Source organism: Sphaerodactylus townsendi, linkage group LG07 (assembly GCF_021028975.2).
Source record: "Sphaerodactylus townsendi isolate TG3544 linkage group LG07, MPM_Stown_v2.3, whole genome shotgun sequence".
Lineage (NCBI taxonomy): Eukaryota > Metazoa > Chordata > Lepidosauria > Squamata > Sphaerodactylidae > Sphaerodactylus > Sphaerodactylus townsendi.
In genome coordinates this window covers 94,614,867-94,635,184 of record NC_059431.1, presented here as the reverse complement: position 1 = coordinate 94,635,184, position 20,318 = coordinate 94,614,867, and the positions used below count along the sequence as shown (strand labels likewise).

The following is a 20,318-nucleotide window of genomic DNA, read 5'->3' as shown; positions in this document are numbered from 1 at the left end:
CAAAGGAAACCTTTTTTGGAACCAGACAGAGGGGGTAGGGAGTAATGAACTAAAAGAAAAATATGTATCATTTGACAGCAAGATATGTTGCAGAAAGTGCCTTAGTCTATCCATTTTCCAAATAAGAGACCTTTGGGGAGCACAGAGTTTGCACACTTCCAATCCTATAATCAAAACTTGATTGTAGGAAGTTGGGTTTAAAAAATCTATAGGAGAGGCCAGAATGGGGACTGGACATTCTGCTAACTAGAAGGCAGTTGTTTAGAGCTTCATCCCACCTCACAGCTACCATAATCTACAATTTCCATTTTCATAGTATTGCCCTTACTCTGCCAATTCTGAAATACCCACAAAAAATTTTGGGATAAAAAAGGACCCCTAGTTGTATTTTTTCAACACAATACATAGAGAAGTGACATCAATTGAATATGTATATAAATTTTGCTATTAACTTTCGTATGTGGCAGTAATACTTGTTAAGCTTCTTTTTGTTATATTCTTGTTTACCTTATCGGTTTACATTATACTAATAAATAAATGTTTTTAAAAAAGAGAAGTGACTCAACAACTTTGCCCTATTAGAGCACTGTCACCTGTACATTAGTAAACCATGTCTCCAAAGTACAGCCACTCCTCATTTTAGTTTGCTTTCTGTAAACAGAAAAGCATCTGTGGCAGGGATTCCTCATCCCAAACCTACTGATTTTGACACTGGGGTTCTTTCCCCCTTAATCAGTATAACAAATTAGGATAAAAAATGTCCAGATAGCTTTTGCCATCTTATCCAAGCACCAGCTGTTTATCAGTTCATTTAAAAATCACTTATTAATTTAAAGGCTACCTATATTTTTGTTCAATACCCTTTTACTCAAGTCAAATTGCCACAAAGGCTTTACTCAAGTCAAATTGCCACACAGAGCCATTCTTGTTCCTGGTTTTTTTTGGGGGGGAGGGCGGCTGTAGAATTACAATATCACAAAAATAAAAGTGTTTTGAGGCAAAAAGATTCTACACAAGAATGCAGGCATTGTGAGAATACACACTTGCATAAGCATAATTTTCTTTGCTTGGTTTGTCAACAGTATGTCGTATTTTATAATTGCCCAGAAGATCAAAATTCAGACGGGACTCATCTGCAAGATCTGATCACAACTCCAACTTTTTAGTTTTGGCAGCAGGTCTACTTGGATACCGCTCGACATTTTTACAGTCCTCTGCCGCTAAAGGTCATGCAGCATGAGCTATTAAGGAGGCAGATTACTTATTTTGTAACATAGGAGCTGCTTTTAATTAATTGCATTGATTATATGTATAAGCTCCACTGTGGTCATCCACCACGTCTCCCTGCTTCAGAGGATGCAGCCCTCTTCCAGATTGTGCTTCCCAGTGACAAACTGTGGAGTCCTAGAACAGAGTAACCATGCTTCTAGGTTCCTTGAAGTCAGTGGGGTTTAGAAGAGTGTAACTCTGCTTGGGACTGCACTGCAAGCATTAAAGTGAGCAACCTATTAGACAAAACTTACCTAACCACATCACTAAACAGGCTAACCCAATGAAACCAAATGAAACAATTAAACCAATATCATACAGGAGTGATTTGTAATAGCAAGCAAATGGGCCAGTGGTGGGAATGCTTTTTTTCATACATATTTCTTTTTACCTGATGAAGAAAGCAGATTAAGGAAGTCTCTTGGCAGAGCAAACCACAAGCTAGATAGCAGTATGGAAAAGGTCTCGATGGGCTTTATTTCAGTAGGAGACAGAGCGACCCCTGATGTCAAGGGGGAAGACTTAGTCCTGGCATTTAGGTACATTCAGGGAAACAAAGCAAAAAACATACTTAGCACTTTCATTCGAGCACACACAGTTGTGTTCAGGCCTGGTGACGTGGTGGTGGTAGAACTGGATTCCCTTGCAATGACTTCTCTGGCAAACATCAATTGTCCTCTGACAAGTGAGCCACCTGTCAAAGAAAGGCCATCTCATTAGCCAGAAGTCACCACTTTCATTCTTGAGTCTCAAATGTGTCTCACTTTTAAAAAAATCTACTTTCAACTCTTTCTTTCATTCTTGCTACCAATGAACATCTGAGGAGATATCAATGCCAGCAGGCAATAGCTCATTAGTGGCTCAAGAGCCTGATTAAAAGCTCTCCCATTGGCCTGGCTTAGTGGGAGATTTTAGCACCTGCCTATGGAGGGTCAATTGTGACCTTGTAATTCCAGAGCAACTGAGATGACTGCTCATGTTTTATTTCATTGTGAATTCTACCAGGATTCTAGGAGCCACTTAATTTTGTCACGGTTGTCTAGGCTTTCTAGAGTTGTTGATGATGCCTTTACAAAATGCTTGCTTGAGGATGAAGATACTACCATCTCTTATATAGTGTTGAAGTTCTGCTATATTGCTAGCAGACTGAAGAAATCTCTGATCAATGATAGATGATATCTATAAATACTCTGTAATTGCTTTCTTGTTGATTTTATTTTTTGTAACGTTGCTGGTCAATTACTGTAAATAAACTAAACTGTTGTTTTAAAAGCAGGTCTAACGTACAGGGCATCGTGAACTACGTTCCTTTTCCAAGCTGCACCCACCCCACAAAGCACCATTACGGGGTTAATTTTTTTAAAAAGTTGTCAAACACTTTTGACTTTACCACTATTTTCCTGTCTTTCTTCCGTGCTTGAAGATGTTTGGCTAAATGATGTAGCAGAAGATGTAGAGTTGCTTCCCACACAACTACGCAAATAAAACCTGAAAATTAAAAAACAACAACTGCAGATTATCCTAGTAACCTCCAAGAAACATGTCTGAAATTTCTCAAAGAGCATGCAGAATTTCAAGGAAACTAGAAAATGTCTCCTCCAATGGGAAAATATGTCCTTCAAATTCTTTAGAAGTCCTGTTAGCTGGGGGAAAAAAGGGAAGCTGCTGCTTTCAACATCATTTGGGGACACGAGAAGTACTAATGGCCTTGTCACTTTATGGCTCACTGTAGACATCACATAAAAATAGGGTTTAAGGAAAATGTGGTTAGCGTGACTGGCTGAATGCAGATCTCTCTGCTAATTATGGTTACTTGAGGTCGGTCAAACAAGGGCCTGAAACCATGGTTTGGAGTTGGTTTCATAACCACATTTGGTCTTAGGATTTTATGTGACGAACACCAACTATATTTTGATTTCTTACTGGGCTACATCAGTCCATCCTTGCTATTAAAACTTGAGTGGCTGTATTTCTCTGACTCAGATGGGTTTTGGTCTGTTCAATGTAAAAGTGACACATGTAACAATATGGTTTACAGAATTATTTCAGTTGGTCACCTCAGTATTTGTAATATGACAGCAGTTCTGTTTATAAGGTAGCTAGATGAAAAGCTCTAGTTCTAGTGATCAAGAGATCCTTAGCTGAAGAATCTCTGTGTATTAAAGACAAAATCCCTGTGAGCTGCAGAGGATTCTAGGGCCCATTCATCTGACCTGGAGAGATGGCCCAAATGTCAAACTATCAAAGAGTGCATCCTAGAATATGTCAGAGCACTGTTGTAACTGGTGTCTGATCATCAAAATCTAACTGACAGCTAGCTGACAGGTATCACATGTCACAGCCTCATTCTGGGTTTAATTGGTAAAGGATTGTGATTGGCCAGTAAACCAGATATAAGGCTGCAGTGTACTGAGATCTGTGAGACACTTGTTTTCGCACTGCCTGGCGGAGCACTTTGTCTGTGTGAGCTATACTTGTGAACTAATAAAAGTAGGACCGCTTCTGTGAAGCTGAGCTTCTGTGTGCGTCTGACTTCCTACTGTGTTCCAGTATATTGCGCTACTCTGCTATAGGGGCTTTACCCCAGACCTTCACAGAATGCCCCCAACAAACCCTAGCAGTTGCACATTGTGGTAAAGCTTTTGTTTTTGCTCACCATGACAAATCTTTTCACCTAAGAAATCCTGATAAACTTCTAAATAACTCTAAAGTCACTAGCACACTGGTCAAAGACCACTGATTTAAATAATGAAAAAAGAGGTATAGACAATGTCAGCTGAATACACATTGGCCATTTTCCAAGTGATAACTTACCAAAGTGTATGTGGAATAATTAACACATAACTTACTGATCATCTGTAACATTTCCTCAAGTTGTACTATACAAAAGCAACAGATCATAAAGCTGGACACCACTTACCTTTTAAAAGGACATAAAAGCCAACCAACTTTCCACATGCCAGCTACGGCATGTTAACCCTGATTAGATATCTACATTCTCATAGTTGTACATGTGAGCTTTGCCTCCTATAACCTTAGACTCCATTTCATTTTATTATTTCATCAGAAAAAAAATATGAACCAGTCTCTCTACCTGTTTGTCCGTAATGTGCCTGATCCTATTGGCCCTTTGGGTGTACAGTCAGGATCATTTGAACTTTCTTGGGTTGGTGGACTTCGGCGCACAGAGCGTTTGCCACTCATTTCTGAGAGAGTGTAATGCAACTTGTCACACTACACGAGAAATCTCTTGGTTTCTTTTAAATTAATCCGACTCATGAAACTCAATACAAGAAAAATTGAAACATGCAATAAAATCCCTGCTTTCAGTGGGCCAATATCAATGCTCCTATTCTGTGATTCCAGTACACTTCTGTGGTGAGTGGAGGTTTGCTTCACGTATCCAGGATGTGATGTCATAATAGGGATCTAATGGTGAGTTAGACATGATGGTGTAATGATGTCATAATAACAGAATAGGTTGCTTTAGATTTGCTACATGTCATCCATGAATAACAGTACAATCTTAAAAATACTAACACTGCTTAAGGAGCAGGAGTAGTGTAGTGGTTAAGAGCAGGTGCACTCTAATCTGGAGAATCGAGTTTGATTCCCTGCTCTGCCACTTGAGCTGTGGAGGCTTATCTGGGGAACTAGATTAGTATGTGCACTCCAACACATGCCAGCTGGGTAACCTTGGGCTAGTCACAGCTCTTCGGAGCTCTCTCAGCCCTAACCACCCCACAGGGTGTTTGTTGCTGGGGGTGAAAGGAAAGGAAATTGTAAGGCTCTTTGAGTTTCCTTACAGGAGAGAAAGGGGGGTATAAATGCAAACTCTTCTTCCTTTTCTTTTTATGGAGTAACTATACACAGTACAGCACTAGAAAGTGTTCCAAGCTCCCTTCAAATCCCTATATTCCCTTCAAATCCATATATTGAAATGAGATATATAACACTGGCTTTGAACCCCCTTTCTATTCATTAGGGGTGTGCTCGCTTTTCTTCATTTCATATTGGTGCAAAAGATTTTGTTCTTTTTTGTTATATTTAGTATTACATGTGTTCATTATTATCGATTCTTCCTTCTCCAACCCCACAACAGCTGTTATTAAGCTTTGATGGGCAGCTGCTGCAGGGCAGTTAGCGTTGCAGGCATCAGCAGACCGGAGAGGTGGTGGTGGTAGCCAAGGGTATCGGCTTGTTTAACTCTGCTTACTCTTGGCTGCCAGTGACCCTTAGGGCAAGTGGCTCACCGGGAACATTCCTTGTAAGCGAAATGGCCAGCCTGCACCCGTCCATCAATGAAAACATTCAGAACAACACAGGATTTTTTATATTCCTAATATTTGCATTGTATTTTGATTAATTACACTGTAAATGTCCATTCTTGAGAGTTATTGCAAATCACCATTCTGGTTAGAGCAAAAAATTATAATTGTGTGGATCTTTCATAAATACCCTGGTAATCTAGAACCTAATCTCTATAGATAGTGATTGTCTCCTCCAGGCCTGTTGAAATAGTTAAAACACTTACATAAACACTTGTTATTATTACCTAGCCCAAAAGCAAGATCTGAGCACATATGAGCACATGAATCTGCCTCCTACTGAGCCAGACCTTTCAACTATCAAGGTCAGCACTGTCTGCTTTGATGGCAGTGACTCTTCAGAAGCTCAGGCACATGTCTTTCACATGGCATACTATCTGGTCTTTTTAACTGGAGATGCTGGGGATTGAACCTGGAACTTTCTGTATGCAAAAGAGATGGCAAGGGGCAAAAGATATGCTCTCCATTGAGACACCTCCCATCGTATCATATCATATCATGTCTGTCAGTCTGTCTCTATGTGTATACCCACACAAATAATATTATAAAAGGAAAGAGAAGTTTGACAACTCTCTCCAGTCTTACTATGAAAAAAATAATCAGCTGAAATCCCAACCATTTCCACCAGAGGTCAGCCATAGTTTACAACTAGGAGATATCTTCAGGGAAGCATGAGAATGACTGTTTCTACAAAGCTAGAAAGAATGTCATAGTAGCAAAACGTTAGAAAATGGAGGATATGTAGATTAATCTGGTAAATATTTGGATGGGAGACCATCAAGAAATACCAGGGATGATAGGTTGAGGAAGGCAATGGCAAACCACTTCTGAACAACTCTTGTTTTGAAAACCCTACAGGGTTGTGATAAGGAAGTTGTGACTTGATAGCACTGAAATGCGTACACATTTTCTTCACCCTAACCTGGACAGCTCATGCTAGCCCGATCTTGACTGCTAGGTAGGATTGGCCCAGGTCAGTATTTGGACAGGAGACCACAAACAAATTCCAGGAATAATACAGAGAGATGGGCAATGGCAAACTACATCTGAACACTCTTGCCTTGAAAATCCTGTGGGGTTGGCATGTCAGCTCCCCCTTGATAGCAAATAAAAAAGAGAGCAATATTAGATACCACAGTTTCCCCCCATTTCTCTTGGTACCTTCAATCTGACCACTCCATTCCCAGGGCTGCGGAACCTATGTGGAGGAATAGCTGTGTGGTTAGTTTGGATTGGAATGAGGAGGGACTGGAATGATGGGTGACATGAAAGACCTTCTGCTTAAGGCCTTAGAGAGTCACTGCCAGACACAGTAGACGATGCTGACCTTCACTGACCAATGGTCTAACTTACTGTAAGGCTTCTTCAGATATTTATGCATGCACGGAAGAGTCCCAGATTCTACTGAGAAAGCAGGAAGATGTTTTGAGAGTGGGACAGTGGCAGAAGCTACTTGCTGTGTTCCCAGTTCTCAGGCGTGAATACATGTGTGAACATATGTTAGGGCTGCCAACCTCCAAGTGAGGACTAGAGTTCTCCTGGAGTTCAAATTGATCACTAGACTCCAGAGATCAGTTCTGGTGAAAATGGCAACTTTGGAGGGTGGACTCCGTGGCACCAATCCTCAATGAGTACTTTTCCTCCCCCAAACCGAGCCCTTTCCAGCTACCACCCACAAATTTCCAGGAGTTTCTCAAGCTGGAATCAGCAACATGCAAAGTTTGTCCATGTGCTATGATGGAAGTAGCACATTTGACACTGCAGACTTGCGATTATTCTTCAAAAAGTCATTTTCTCAACTTCAGATTATGTGAATTACCTACGGAGAGGGGAATAGAAAATGGATATATGGACTCTGCCCCTCACCTATACACATTTCTTTCAAGGCCTGTGTCAGTTCTACAAGTATTCCAACCATGAGCTAATCATCCCATCACAAACCATAATAGCACAGGTATGCATGTAGCATTGATTAAAAAAAAGAACTATGCTATGCTGTCAATGTGCACACTACTTAACTGAGCACAAAAAGACAATGTCTTGACCCAAAAGAAATGGTAACTGGAAATTACATTTGAAAGTCTGTACAGATCTTTGAATGAATGAATGAATGAATGAATGAATGAATACACTAAGTGGAGCCTACTATTGTGGTTCCCAGTTAGCTGCCCCTATACAATCTACAATGGAGTGAAAGTCTGAAAAAAGCAGAAAAAAAGTTTGAGTCCAGTGGCACCTTTAAAACAAACAAAATTTTAATCTGGGTATAAGCTTTCATGTGCATACACTCTTCTCCGAAGCTTATACCAAGAATACAACTTGGTTGGTTTTAAAGATGCCACTGGACTCAAACTTTTTTTCCTGCTGCTTCAGGCACACATGGCTGCCCACCTGCATCTGAAAAAAATCACAAAGATCATAGGACAGAAGCAGTTAAAACAAAAAGCTATGTGTGAGTAGACAATGAGATGAGAGCCCATATTCTGAGTGATGAAATCACATTTTCCAAAACCAAAAACGGCTGCTCATCCTCACCTGCTCTGAACAATCTTAATGGTCTCAGGAAGTGCTCTTCCCTTATCAATATGAAGCCTTTTTTTTTTGCCCAAGGCAGACCCTGTATTTCTGGGGATAGCCCAGCCCATGCAGATCCATTTCTATAAATGGATTTCAGGAGTCAGAGCTGCTGGGTCATAACTTGTACAGCCATTCCTTGGGAACAAACAGCAGCACCATGAGAATGCTGGGAAATGGGTGCAGGGAAAATGTTTGTTTGCAAAGAAAAGGAATAAATATGCTACAAAAGAGTATGATGATTTCTAGAGAAAATGGACAAAGATTATTAGAAGTTCTCACTGTTCGCTCTGAAATTATTTATTTAAATTCTTGTAGCCGACTGTTTTCCTCAGTGGGCACCCAAAGCAGCTTACAATATCATTTTCCCTTCCTCCATTTTATTCTCAAAGCAACAACTCTGTGAGGTACGTTGGGCTGAGGGATTGACTGGTCCAAAGTCACCCAATTGAGCCTCTATGGAAGAGTGGGAATTTGAACCTCAGTTTCCTAGATCTAGTCTAATAGAGTCTAAGCACAGTATAGTCCTATGTAGAATTATACCCTTCTAAACTCATAGACTTAATTGGACTTATAAGAGTGTGACTCTGTGTAGGGTTACACTGTCACTGCCTGTGAATTTTATAAAAATTAAATACATTCTAGCAAATGTATCATCCATTAAGTTTGGGGGTGTTTGAGTTTGAAAATGAATCTGGGTGTATAAAATACATTTCCATACAGAATGATGAACACATTTTGTAAACGTTTATCTTTTCTCAATGGTCATTGATTCTTACCGCTCAAAAGAAAATTCAATAACTTTTAAATCTTTCAAATGTAACAAATAGTATTTCTTTAAAAGCCTAGTCACACATTTCTTCCCAGTGATGGACTAATCAACAGAACAGTGCTAGAACTGTGAAAGTAATTGAGCAATTAAATTGCCATTTCCCCTGTCTTTAGCAAAAGGCTCTGAACATCAAAGAATCATGTTTATTAAATGTTGAGAGCAATTCGGTCCCTTGTTGTCCGTTCCATTTTGGTTTTGTTCTCTATGAAGTAGCTTTGAAAGGCACATGAGCTTCCATTCAGCGTTTTCACAAAACTAATGAGATGGGTGACAGATGGAAGTTTTCAAAACCTTTGTGTTCCCTCTTATTGATTATGAATTTCATCTGCATAAAGATGAACAAGTCTCAATGGAAAGAGCCATGAGATCTAGGGGCTTACAGATTCCCCACCCCCCTTCTGTTTTTCCTGCTTCTATTACCTGAGCACATGAAGCTCCATGTATCCTTGGTCAGTTAAACCACTGGTCTGTCAAGGTCAGTGTTATCAGAGCTCTGGAAGGTTTCTCATGTCATCCACTACCAGATCCTGTTTTAAACTGGAGACATAGGCATTAACTCTGGGGCTTTTTGAATACCAAGTAGATGCTCTACCTCTAAACCATGGTCCCCTTGTTTGATATACTGACCAAGCACTTTCAAAATTGATGTTTCAGATTCCAGAGGTGGGTCCAGGGGGACAAAGAGATGGGGGGGGAGTCATATTCTTAGCATGTGTAGAAGCCAGGTCATGGATCTCCCCCCCCACCCAAAAGCTGCTGTATGAAAAAACATGTATATGAGGAAAACAGTCTTTATACTTGAGGACTTGTTAACAACGTTTCTTCACCCACAAAAAACAGAATCAGTTTCTTAGGCATCACATAATAAGCCAGCCAAATTGGACATGTTTATCCTACTTTTCCTCAAAGGACCTGAAGGCGGCATTCACAGTTTTCTGCTCAATGTTATTTGCACAATTCTATGGGGTACGTTAGGTTGGGAGAGAGACTGTGAATAGCCCAAGGTTACCTAGTGAGATTCATCTCTGGGGATTTCAACCCAGATCTCCTCAGTCCTAAGTCAATTTTCTAACCATGAAACTTGGCTTTCACATAAAAATGTATGTTTGGCAAGGTTTTGGAAGTGGGAAATAGACACAAACATTCTCAAATAGCACTAGAATGAATTTGAAGAAACAAACTTGAAACTGCATATATTCAAAATGGGGATGCCTGCAACATGTGGTAATAATAATTTTAAAGGAATATTTAAGGAATAAATATTTGGATTTTGTTGCTATAAGAAGTACCCAGAAATGTCTTACCTGCTTACTAAATTCTATCACTGCTTTAGACAAATTTGGATTTACTAGTTGTAAAGGTAGAAAGTGCTGTCAAGTTGTAGCTGATTTATATCAAACCCAGAGGGTTTGCAAGGCAAGAGATGAGGTCAGATCTCCACATTTTAACAATTATATACAAAAGTTTCCATATGCAGCTTCTTGTTACACACAAGTTGGATGGCATGTGTACTAAATGTTTGCTTTCTAGATAGCATGCTAGTACTCCACCCATATTGGGGTATCCTATATGCATATGGATAGTATGATATCCTGATTAGAGTGTCAAACTAGAACCTGGGAGGGCCAGATTCCAGTATCCACTTTGCAATGGATGCTCACTCACAAAACAAATAAACAAAGCTCAGCCTAACCTATCTCAGAGATGTTGTGGAGATGAATGGTTTTTAAATGTGGTTTTATTATGTGTGTTTTAATTTCTTAGTCTCCTTGGTGGCCTTGTGAAGGCAGAAAGCCAGTTCATTTTTTGAATAAAATAAATACATAAATAAAGTTGTGGAAGACAGAGGTCGAATCCCCACTACCGTCTTAGCCAGGTTTCAGAACACAAACTAACCAGGTTTGAGGGACGACCTCCCCGGTCGAATCCCCACTACCGTCTTAGCCAGGTTTCAGAACACAAACGACCTCAAACCTGGTTAGTTTGTGTTCTGAAACCTGGCTAAGACGGTAGTGGGGATTCGACCGGGGAGGTCGTCCCTCAAACCTGGTTAGTTTGTGTTCTGAAACCTGGCTAAGACGGTAGTGGTGATTCGACCATTATAAGGTAAACTGCTTTGGGTGTCAACTGGGAACAAAAGTGGAGTAGAAATATTTGAATAAATATAAGTATAAATCACTATCAATCAATCAATCTTCATTATTATTTTTATTATTATTTTTTATTTGATTTTGAAACCGCCCTTCCCCTAGGGGCTCAGGGTGGTGAACAACAATGATAAAACAAAAACATACCATAAAAACTGATTCGCAATAATAAGAATAAAAAATAAAAACCGGAACCATTATGGTCATAGACCAGTATAAGGTACACAAAAGGATTAAAAATACATATTAAAAGTATAACAATATATCTAAAAGAATTTATTGGCCTAAGAAAACTGGGAAAATAAATCACTACATATGAATGCTCTGAGAATAACTTTGATGCCAAGAAAGGAATTCCCAAGGAATATAAGAAATAAAGGCAGAGAAAATAAATGCTACTACTAATTCCACTGAGTTGGTGCTAGATATAGAGCAGGTGTTTTATAAATGTTTAACTGTGCAGTCCAAAGGAGGGAGGGTCTGAAGCTGCACTAGAAGCAGCATGACCCCTGTGTCAGCATCATTGCCACTTGTGCCACCCAAATGGACATAGACACTGACAGAGTGGCAGTGACATTGGCAGTGGGATACCGTGTGGTTCTATGGTGGAATCCAGAAGTGTGTCCCTATTCCACTGGTCCTCTATTGCAAGAAGCAATGCCGAAATGGGGACATTCTGGAGGCGTTCCTGAGGGTGGAGCCGCCTTTAATCAGCTTCCTTTTGGCCTTTGACCCGAATGAGACTTTTCATGACTGGCAGGGGCTTTCCTTTGTTTGCTGGCAGCCATGCCAATGAATGCCATCCCCACCTGCCACGTACTTCCCCCTCATTTGGAATGGGATGCCTAAGAGGATATTAAATGAATCAAATACTTTAGAAACAGTGTTCTTTCTAGGCAAGGAAACCAGATCCTCTGGGAGTGCTGAGGCAAAAGCAGCTATATGCTCTCTCTTTCTTTCTCTGGAGTGCCAAGAATGTGAACAAGTTTCTGAGTTCAAAGAAAAGGTGAACCAAAGATACTTTAGAGAAAGAAATGGGGACAGGCTGACTGAAAGCCTGCGAACAGCAGGAACTTAAATCATTCAGTTAAGAGAAAAGAACCAAAAAGCCAGGTAGAGGAAAACCCTATCAGAAGTCAAAGCAATTCACAAGAGATCTGAAAGCAATCAGGAAAACAGGGACCTTTTAAAATCAGGGCATAAGGAAACCCTGCAGAGAGCCAGTGAGAACCAAAATCTTTAAAAAGAGAGTGTGTGTGGGGGGGGGGGTGCAGGGGGGAGAGAGAACAGACTTCATGATTTAGGATTCTTCTTGCCATCTCTTGCTCACCTTCTGTTAGACAATTTGAAGGTCACTTCATAAATTGCAATGTTTTTACAGGTACACTTAGAATATTTTATGAGCATTCATGCACCTACGTCATAATATATGCATGATGTATAATGATATATTAACTCAGACATAACATTGGAAAAAATATACTATATGGGAATAATTATTGTAAAGAGTCAGAGAATGGTACACCCAGAAGGGACAAATGAAAATAATATTCAGGTCAAATAATCTCTACTGGATCCTGTTGAAAAACTAGGACATGACATCTGATAACAAAACAGAAATGGCTATGAACATTTTTTCCAGTCACAATGCCTATTGTTATTTTTCTGGTATATGGAGTGTGTACTATTTATCCAATTGAACCAGACTGGATTGGAAAAGGAGTATCTAGGTATTTTATATAATCTGACACATTTTATCATGACCATCTGAAAACAGGGAATAAAAATATACAAATAATAAATATTAATTATATTGGCTCTTTTTTTCAGAACAGGCATTATAACAAGAATGCTGGTAATATTTTTCTAACTCAATGAGAACATGTTTGCATTCTTAAGTCTGGACAGAAACACACTGAGCTACAAGTATATGTCTGAGCTACAAGATTCTACCATCAGCACTAACTGATTTTGTTTTTGAGAATTTTACTCTTTTATCATAACTGAATGGGTATGCAATACTCAGTGAGGGCCCTCAACCGTGTTCTATCAGTCACCCACAAGATGGCAGGACACATCTATGTTTTGCCTTCTAATTTGTTATTAATATTTAAAACTCCTCCAGGACTTTGAAAAGCTGCGTGACCTAGTACATAGGGTGGTATTTTAAAGATATCTTCCTAGATATCTTCCTAGGGTCAAACTGATTGCAATCTTCAGCAGCACAAATGTTTTCCCTGAGGTTGTTTTTTTTAAAAATAAATAAATCAAATGCTGCTGTTGGAAGCTACAGTCTGGAGCAAAAGTTCATCTGGGAACATATCTCATCCCAATGGGGCTAAAACATTGTTCCCTTTCAGATACTTTTTGCCTGGTATTTATAAAGATATGTGTACCATCTCTTCTCCCCAGTAGGGTGAAAATCTGCTTGGAAGGACTGATTTTGATAAGAAATAGAGTCCACAGAGAAAGAGGTCTCCCATTCTGACATGCACTTGTAGTGCGCACAGTACCCATTCACCCACTCACTCACACTTTATTTTTCTTAACCCATTATATACTGTAATACTATCCATGAGCCAAATGAAAAGTTAAAGGAAAGAGAAATCACAACACTTCTAAGCTATAGGTTACATCTGTGCCAGAGACATCATCAAGGTCCTGCACAGATAGAAGCTTCATGAGCCTCAGGTGCCATTCTTTCCAATGGCATCAAGTCAAGCAGTCAGAATCTGCTACGTGCCTGGTTCACACAAGTGTCTTTATCACTTCATCACTACAGCATCAAATGGTGGCATTTGTTTGTGAATAAGCCATCAGAGAACCCCACAGGTAGATGTTTCATATTGAACAATGGCATCTCACAAGCAGGTACTCTTATCAATAGTTGCAGTCTGATACATAGCAGGGGTCCAGAGATCTCCTGGAATTACAACTGAATTCCAAATGACATCTGCCCCCCTGGAGAAAATGGATACTTTGGAGGGTGGACTCTATAGCATTAACTTTGCAGCAGTAGTGGTTAAGAGCAGAACCGGGTTTGATTTCCCACTCTTCCACATGAGTGGTGCTCTTATCTGGTGAACCAGATTTGTTTCCCTACTCCTACATTCCTGCTGGGTGATCTTGGGCTAGTCACAGGTCTTCAGAATTCTCTCAGCACCACCTACCCCACAACGTGTCTGCCGTGGGAAGAGGAAGGGAAAGGAGTTTGTAAACCTTTTAAAGTTTCCATACAGGAGAGAAATGGGGGTGGGGGTGGTATAAATTCACTCGTCTTCTTCCTCTCCTCCCAAACTCCACCCTCCACAGGAACTATCCCCAAAATCTCCAGGTAATTCCCAACCCAGAGTTGATAGCCCTAACATATAGCTTTTTAGAGAAGAATAGCCTATCAATGATGCTATGTCAATACCTTGGCCTGTTTTTTAAACTATGAACTACGCTGCATCCATCTGGTGACAGTTTGCCTTGTTCCTTCCATTGCTGCTGCATGACCTCTGCACTGAAGATTTGGGCATGTGTGTTTAATTTTGTGTTTAGAGATTTGCATAAAATGCAGAAATATCACTGATGAAGATTTTCAGACTAAAATGCATTTGATTTTATCATGTCGGTACGGTTCATTTTTAGTACATGTTATAAACCATGCATTAAACCAGAGGCGTAGCAAGGGGGGAAAGTGCCTGGTGCACCAGTGCATCCTCCGCCCTGCCCCGCCCCAGAATGCCCCCACCATATTCCCACAGGGCTGTGTGCCCAGTGCATCACGCCCCCCCGTCCCCTTGGAGCTACGCCTCTGCATTAAATCTCTAGTAAAGAGGCAGGCCATTTTTTCTCCAGTCCTGTTTTCTTCAGTCCTTAAATGCATCCTTGCATTCCAGATATTCCTTCCAAGGACTGGATTCCAATACTCTTTCAAGGAGTTAATCAGAAGGTGAATGTGCCAAACAATGAACAGCTTTGGTATGGAAAGGGAGAAGGATACTTATGTTCTAATTAAAGCTAAAAATAGATTTATATGCATATTTTAAATGCTAGGGATCACCCTTCTCGACGTGCTCAGCTGTGTTTCTTCGGATTCATTCAATTCAGCTCATTTATCTAAGTCCACGTGTTATTTCTGGTGACTGGCTCCTTCTGCTGACTGTAGCCAGCCTTGCAACTTTGCGGTGGGGCTCCAGTGGCTATGCTGAAGGGAAGCCCCATCAGAGACACGGCCTCACCAGGGAAACACAGCCATGCAGTAGTTTCCTCGAACATCAGTGAGACTCATTCAAGTGAATCCCAGTGCGCTGTTCTGAAACATCACCTTTGCTTAATCAGGACTAATCTGTTGTGTCTGTGCACAGATGGTAGTTAACATCCTGATACCTTTGGGAGGGGATTTGTGACAGCTGAGTACAAATTGCTTACCGGAGGAAAGAGTAAGATGCCGTGGAATTTCTCTGCAAACGTTGCACAATGGATTGTGCCATTGCAGAAATCAGTTTGTATCAGAAACAGATGCTTAATACACAATTTGTAGCAAAGTTGCACCATTCTAAGAATGGACTTAGAAGGGTTAACTCCACTGTTTACTCCTTATGCAGTTTTGTTTTGTTTTGTTGCTGTTACATTCTATCTGACTTATATAGAACCCTGGTCAGGTTTTCAAGGCAAGAAATGTTCAGAGTTGATTTGCCATTGCCTGCCTCCATATTAAGACCCCGGTATTCTTTGGAGGTCTCTCCTCCAAACACTTGTCAGGGTTGACCTTCTTAGCTAGCCTGGGCTATCCAGGTCAGGGATAGCAGCATTACTTTATTGCAGTGGGTTGGCTCATGCAGCTAGTGTACCCAGCACTCCTGAGGATGCCAGTGGGTAGAGTGGCATGGATGCAACACATCCATGCGTGGGGCAACATGGTAGAGTGGCATGGATGCAACACACTGGTGTCTCCATGCAGGGGGCAGCTGCAGGCTGCTGTCATTCACTCCATTGTGGCAGCTCAAAAAAGGGCCACCATGACTGCATACATAATGGTAGCTGCTTGCTTAGATCTCACACAGTGGGGGCAGTTCTTATGGTGCCTCCAGATGATTGATCCACACTGACGGCTCCACTGCTCTCTCCCTCAGCTGAGAGGTGGGGGATGGACTGAAAGTCTGACCAAGAGGTCTTCTGGAAGAAGGATTTTAAAGCTGATCCAGACAGAATCCAGCCTAGCCAAAGTGACTCTGGGGCACAGGGATGTATGTGAAGCAGTTCTTTTGGTGGAGGGCCACTTTCACAAGAGTGGGGGTAGCATTTTTATTCATTTATTTCATTTAAAAACCGCCTTTCACCCCAATAGGGGCCCAAGGTGGCATACATCATTCTCCGCTTCACAGTTTTACCTCACAACCAACCTGTGAGGCAGGTTAATCTGAGAGAGTGTGACTTACCTAAGGTCACTCAGCAAGTTTTCATGGCATGTATGTGGATTCAAATCTGGGTCTGCCAGGTACTAGTCTGACCTCTTAACCACTACACCAGATTCATGCAAATCATCTCCATAGATTCACTGCTATTTGTTATTTGATTCCTGTGGTGGCATCGTTGAGGATTTGAGAGGCGCTCCAAATGAAGCGATCGAGTATCTCTGACCCAGCCTTAACCTGTACAACACATATACCATAGAGTACTGGCCCTTGCAGGATACATCTACTGGCCTCTGTCAACCATAATAATCCCAGTTAGCATGCATTTTGGGCTGAATAGACCATTATACATCCATAATTGTATGTTTCCTCCTGTTCTTATGACGGCAGGGTGACTGTGTGAGATAACTTACCTGCTGTGCTGGGGCTCAAAAACACATGAAAAATGGGACAGGTTGTCCCTTAGGAGGGGCCGAAGTCCATGACTACTGACTTGAACACCCCCAGTTAGAGACAGCTTTGAGGTTGGGAGCAGGATTTGAAAGCAGAGGGTATGATCGGGAATGGAGACAGAAATACTAGAGCAGCAGTGCTGAGTGGCTTGAGAGCTGCATGGGGCCCTTAGACATGTCACTAATGTGGCATCTGTCCCATTTTCAGCCAATGAGGAAAGAGGGCCTTGTCTAATGAGATCTGTGGTTCTCAAGTGATTCCTGCCTTGCTGCTGCAGAAGAATGGTTAAGGTGCGAGTCTTCCTTGCTTCATAGCCAAGCAATCAGCATCCATACAACAAACCCCACAGAGGACCAATTGTCAGTCTTATGCTATTGGGAATGCATAGAGGCAGAGGAAGTCACAGAAAGCACATGAAGTTTTAAAGGTGATATCCCTGAGAGAGATGTCAGCTTACTTTACACAGCTCCGGGGCATCCAGGAATAGAAAGGAGGCATCAATACTGCATTTTGTCCAATTCAGTGACCTCAGTTCCACAAGCAGTTCTCTTCCAAAGCTCTCAAAGCTGTCTATTGTTTTGGTCTATACTGTTTACTTCAGGTTTGCTTTTCCAAAATACATCCTGCTGTTCCCCCAGATATCCAGCCGATGGCACTAGCAATTTCAAAAGAGTTCGATGGCTGCTTTTTGCAGGATTTTTTTTTTAAGGGATATTCTGGGAATTTGGGGCAGCGCATCAAGAAGACAGAGTTTGGGGAAGAGAGGAAGGTCAGCCGGGTTGTGATGTCACTCTAGGACTTACGTTTCTCTTAGTTTCTATAGTATACCATGAAGTGCATCCTCTGAAGCTGCTGTTCACTGAAATCTATAGTCTGGGTATCATCTGTAATTACAGGAGAACTCCGTGCTCCACTTGGAAATTGACCACTCTAGAAATGAGTGGGAAGAATATCTATACCATGAGCAGAACTGAGATTTATTTATTTGTTGCCTTTCTGTTCAAACACCTGAGGGGCTCACAATGAAAATAACAAATGCTAAAAGTACTGCAATATATAAAAATAACAAAAGATCAACAATATCGATAAAACAATAGTCCACATCAAAATATCACCCATGTTTCACCTCTCAGAGGTATATGCTCTCTCTCTATACACACACACAACTGTGAGTATATTTATGCACTTTTTAAAGGGAACAGTGAAGTTTCAAAGACAGTGGTTAGCTTAAGTATAAGTAGTAGAAGAAAAAAGATAACCATCAGAGAGTGGATCTAGCACAGTGATGGCAAACCTTTTTGAGACCGAGTGCCCAAATTGCAACCCAAATCCCACTTATTTATCACAAAGTGCCAACCCAGCAATTTAACCTGAATGATGAGGTTTTAGTTTAGAAAAACCGGTTGGCTCCCTCTTCCTCCACCCCACCCGCTCGAGCAGGGGCCAGCCTGCTGTACCCTCCAGCAAGTCCTGCGCGCACCGCTCTGTGCCTCTCTAGCATCTCTGCCTCCTCTGCTGCCGCCGCCCCCCCCCCCCCCGTTGGGCAGCAGCTACCCGGAGCACAGGCACCAGGCTCGCCAGCCAAGTCCTCCCTGCTCACTGCGGTGCGCACACACAGGCCCAGGCCAGCCTAGGTGTGTGTGTGTGTGGGGGGGGGGACCCATGCCATAGGTTTGCCATCACTGATCTAGCAGAAATGCTCATGGAGGAAGTTGGTGAATCAGATCTGCTCCACCTTTACTAACCACTCATCTCCCTCCCCCCCTTTGTACCCCCTTCAAACAAGATGAAGGGTACAGCTTCAAAAGCTAAATATGCCATAGGACATGGGGTGGATGTATGAAATTATATCCCATACCTTCATCTACTGGTTATAAACTTGCTTTACCACCAGTGGAAGTGGGAGGGGGATTTTGCCCAATTTCCCATTTTCTCTGTTGTGTTTGTCTGTGTTTCCCAGTCCTAGGGATTTTTGGAGCTGATGAGAATGGAGAAAAGAAGGAAAAGGAAGATCTTCTTCCACTTGATTCAATTCTATGGAAGTGTGCCTGTATTCAACCACTTTATTTTAAAAACATGAATTAATTAAAGTTCAGAGGAGGTTGGTTTTTTTTTTTTGAAGTAGAAACTTCTATAGAGAATGTGAACACCACCTTTGCCAGCCACCCCTGCTGGGTGAGCCACCTTGGCTCATAGGAGCTCAGCCACCATTTTGGAATGAACAGGACATGACTCCGGCTTCAGTTCACAAGCTCTTTACTTGTACAAGTAGTTAATAGCACTCCTGCGAGTTTGAGCCCGACCACACCAACCAATTCCCTCTTGCCCTGCCTCCCTTTTATCCCTCTCAGGAGGTACCCTGCTGGGAGTTTGCCACTTCACATTTCCCTCTCTTCTGCAAAAGACAATCCTTGCTTGCCACACAGGACTGGAAGAATGAATAACTTTGTCACCACTGTTCATCTCTTGCCCTTCTTTTCCCTGAATATGAATTCCCTCGACATAATACTTAGCACAACTGAAAAGGAAAATCTGGAGAACCAAGCTGGCAAACAGTGCTGGCAGGGTGTTAATGACAGATTGGCTAATGGAAAGTGTTTTCATTTGATAATTTGTGCCCATGAGGAGAATGAAAGCCAAAAAATTTTTTTAAAAAAAGACTGCTGGAAAAAGAGGACTGAGCTGAAAAACCCAAATAGCACCCAATACCCAGCAGAAAGTAGGAAAATGAATTTTGTCATATATCTAACAGCCAAGTATGGCTCTTTTTTTTAGTGTATGTGTGTGAAGTGCCATCAAGTTACAGCTGTCTTATGGTGACCCTGAAGCATTCAGAGATGGTTTACTATTGCCTGCCGCAGTGTCATGTCCCCAGTATTTCTTGGAGGGCGCTCATCCAAATATTAGCCAGAGGTCGATTCCCCACGGGGAAATTCTATCTAGATCAAACCAAGTTTGCAAAGAAACTGCACCTTTTAATCCAGGTTTCAACCTCCCCACCGCAGCGAAGACATGTAGGCCTATCTTGGATCCCAGAAATGTAGCAATCCCCACTACCACGCAATCTCCTTTGCGGGTCTCTCCTGATTGGCTGGTGTGCCGTGTTGGGGCGGGACCTTTTTGGGGAGGGAAATTTTTCCCTGCGACTTGCTAACCTGAGGTTTGCTCGTTTGCAAGGATGAACGTTTAAGCGTTTAGGCGCTAAGCAGGTTTTCGCTCGTTTGGCAGGATGAACGGTTAATTGTTTAAGTGGTTTTTTGTCATGCTAACCCCAAGACCAATGGCGAAATCGAAACCCGGAAGAGTCTGCTGA

The 20,318-nt window shown here is 41.6% G+C and overlaps 1 protein-coding gene across 3 annotated transcripts in view; it reads right to left on the bottom strand.

Moving 5' to 3' along the window:
* LOC125437113 (SUN domain-containing protein 3-like) overlaps positions 1 to 20,318 on the bottom strand; it is a 104,083-nt gene that overhangs the window by 15,597 nt on the left and 68,168 nt on the right. For all 3 annotated transcript variants that reach the window (XM_048504485.1, XM_048504484.1, XM_048504483.1), the window contains 2 exons: positions 2,660 to 2,757; positions 1,841 to 1,963 (listed from right to left, as the gene is read on the bottom strand). In XM_048504485.1, coding sequence (XP_048360442.1) covers positions 1,841 to 1,937 — 97 coding nt within the window. In that variant the 5' untranslated portion in view covers positions 1,938 to 1,963; positions 2,660 to 2,757. The remainder of the gene's footprint in view (positions 1 to 1,840; positions 1,964 to 2,659; positions 2,758 to 20,318) is intronic.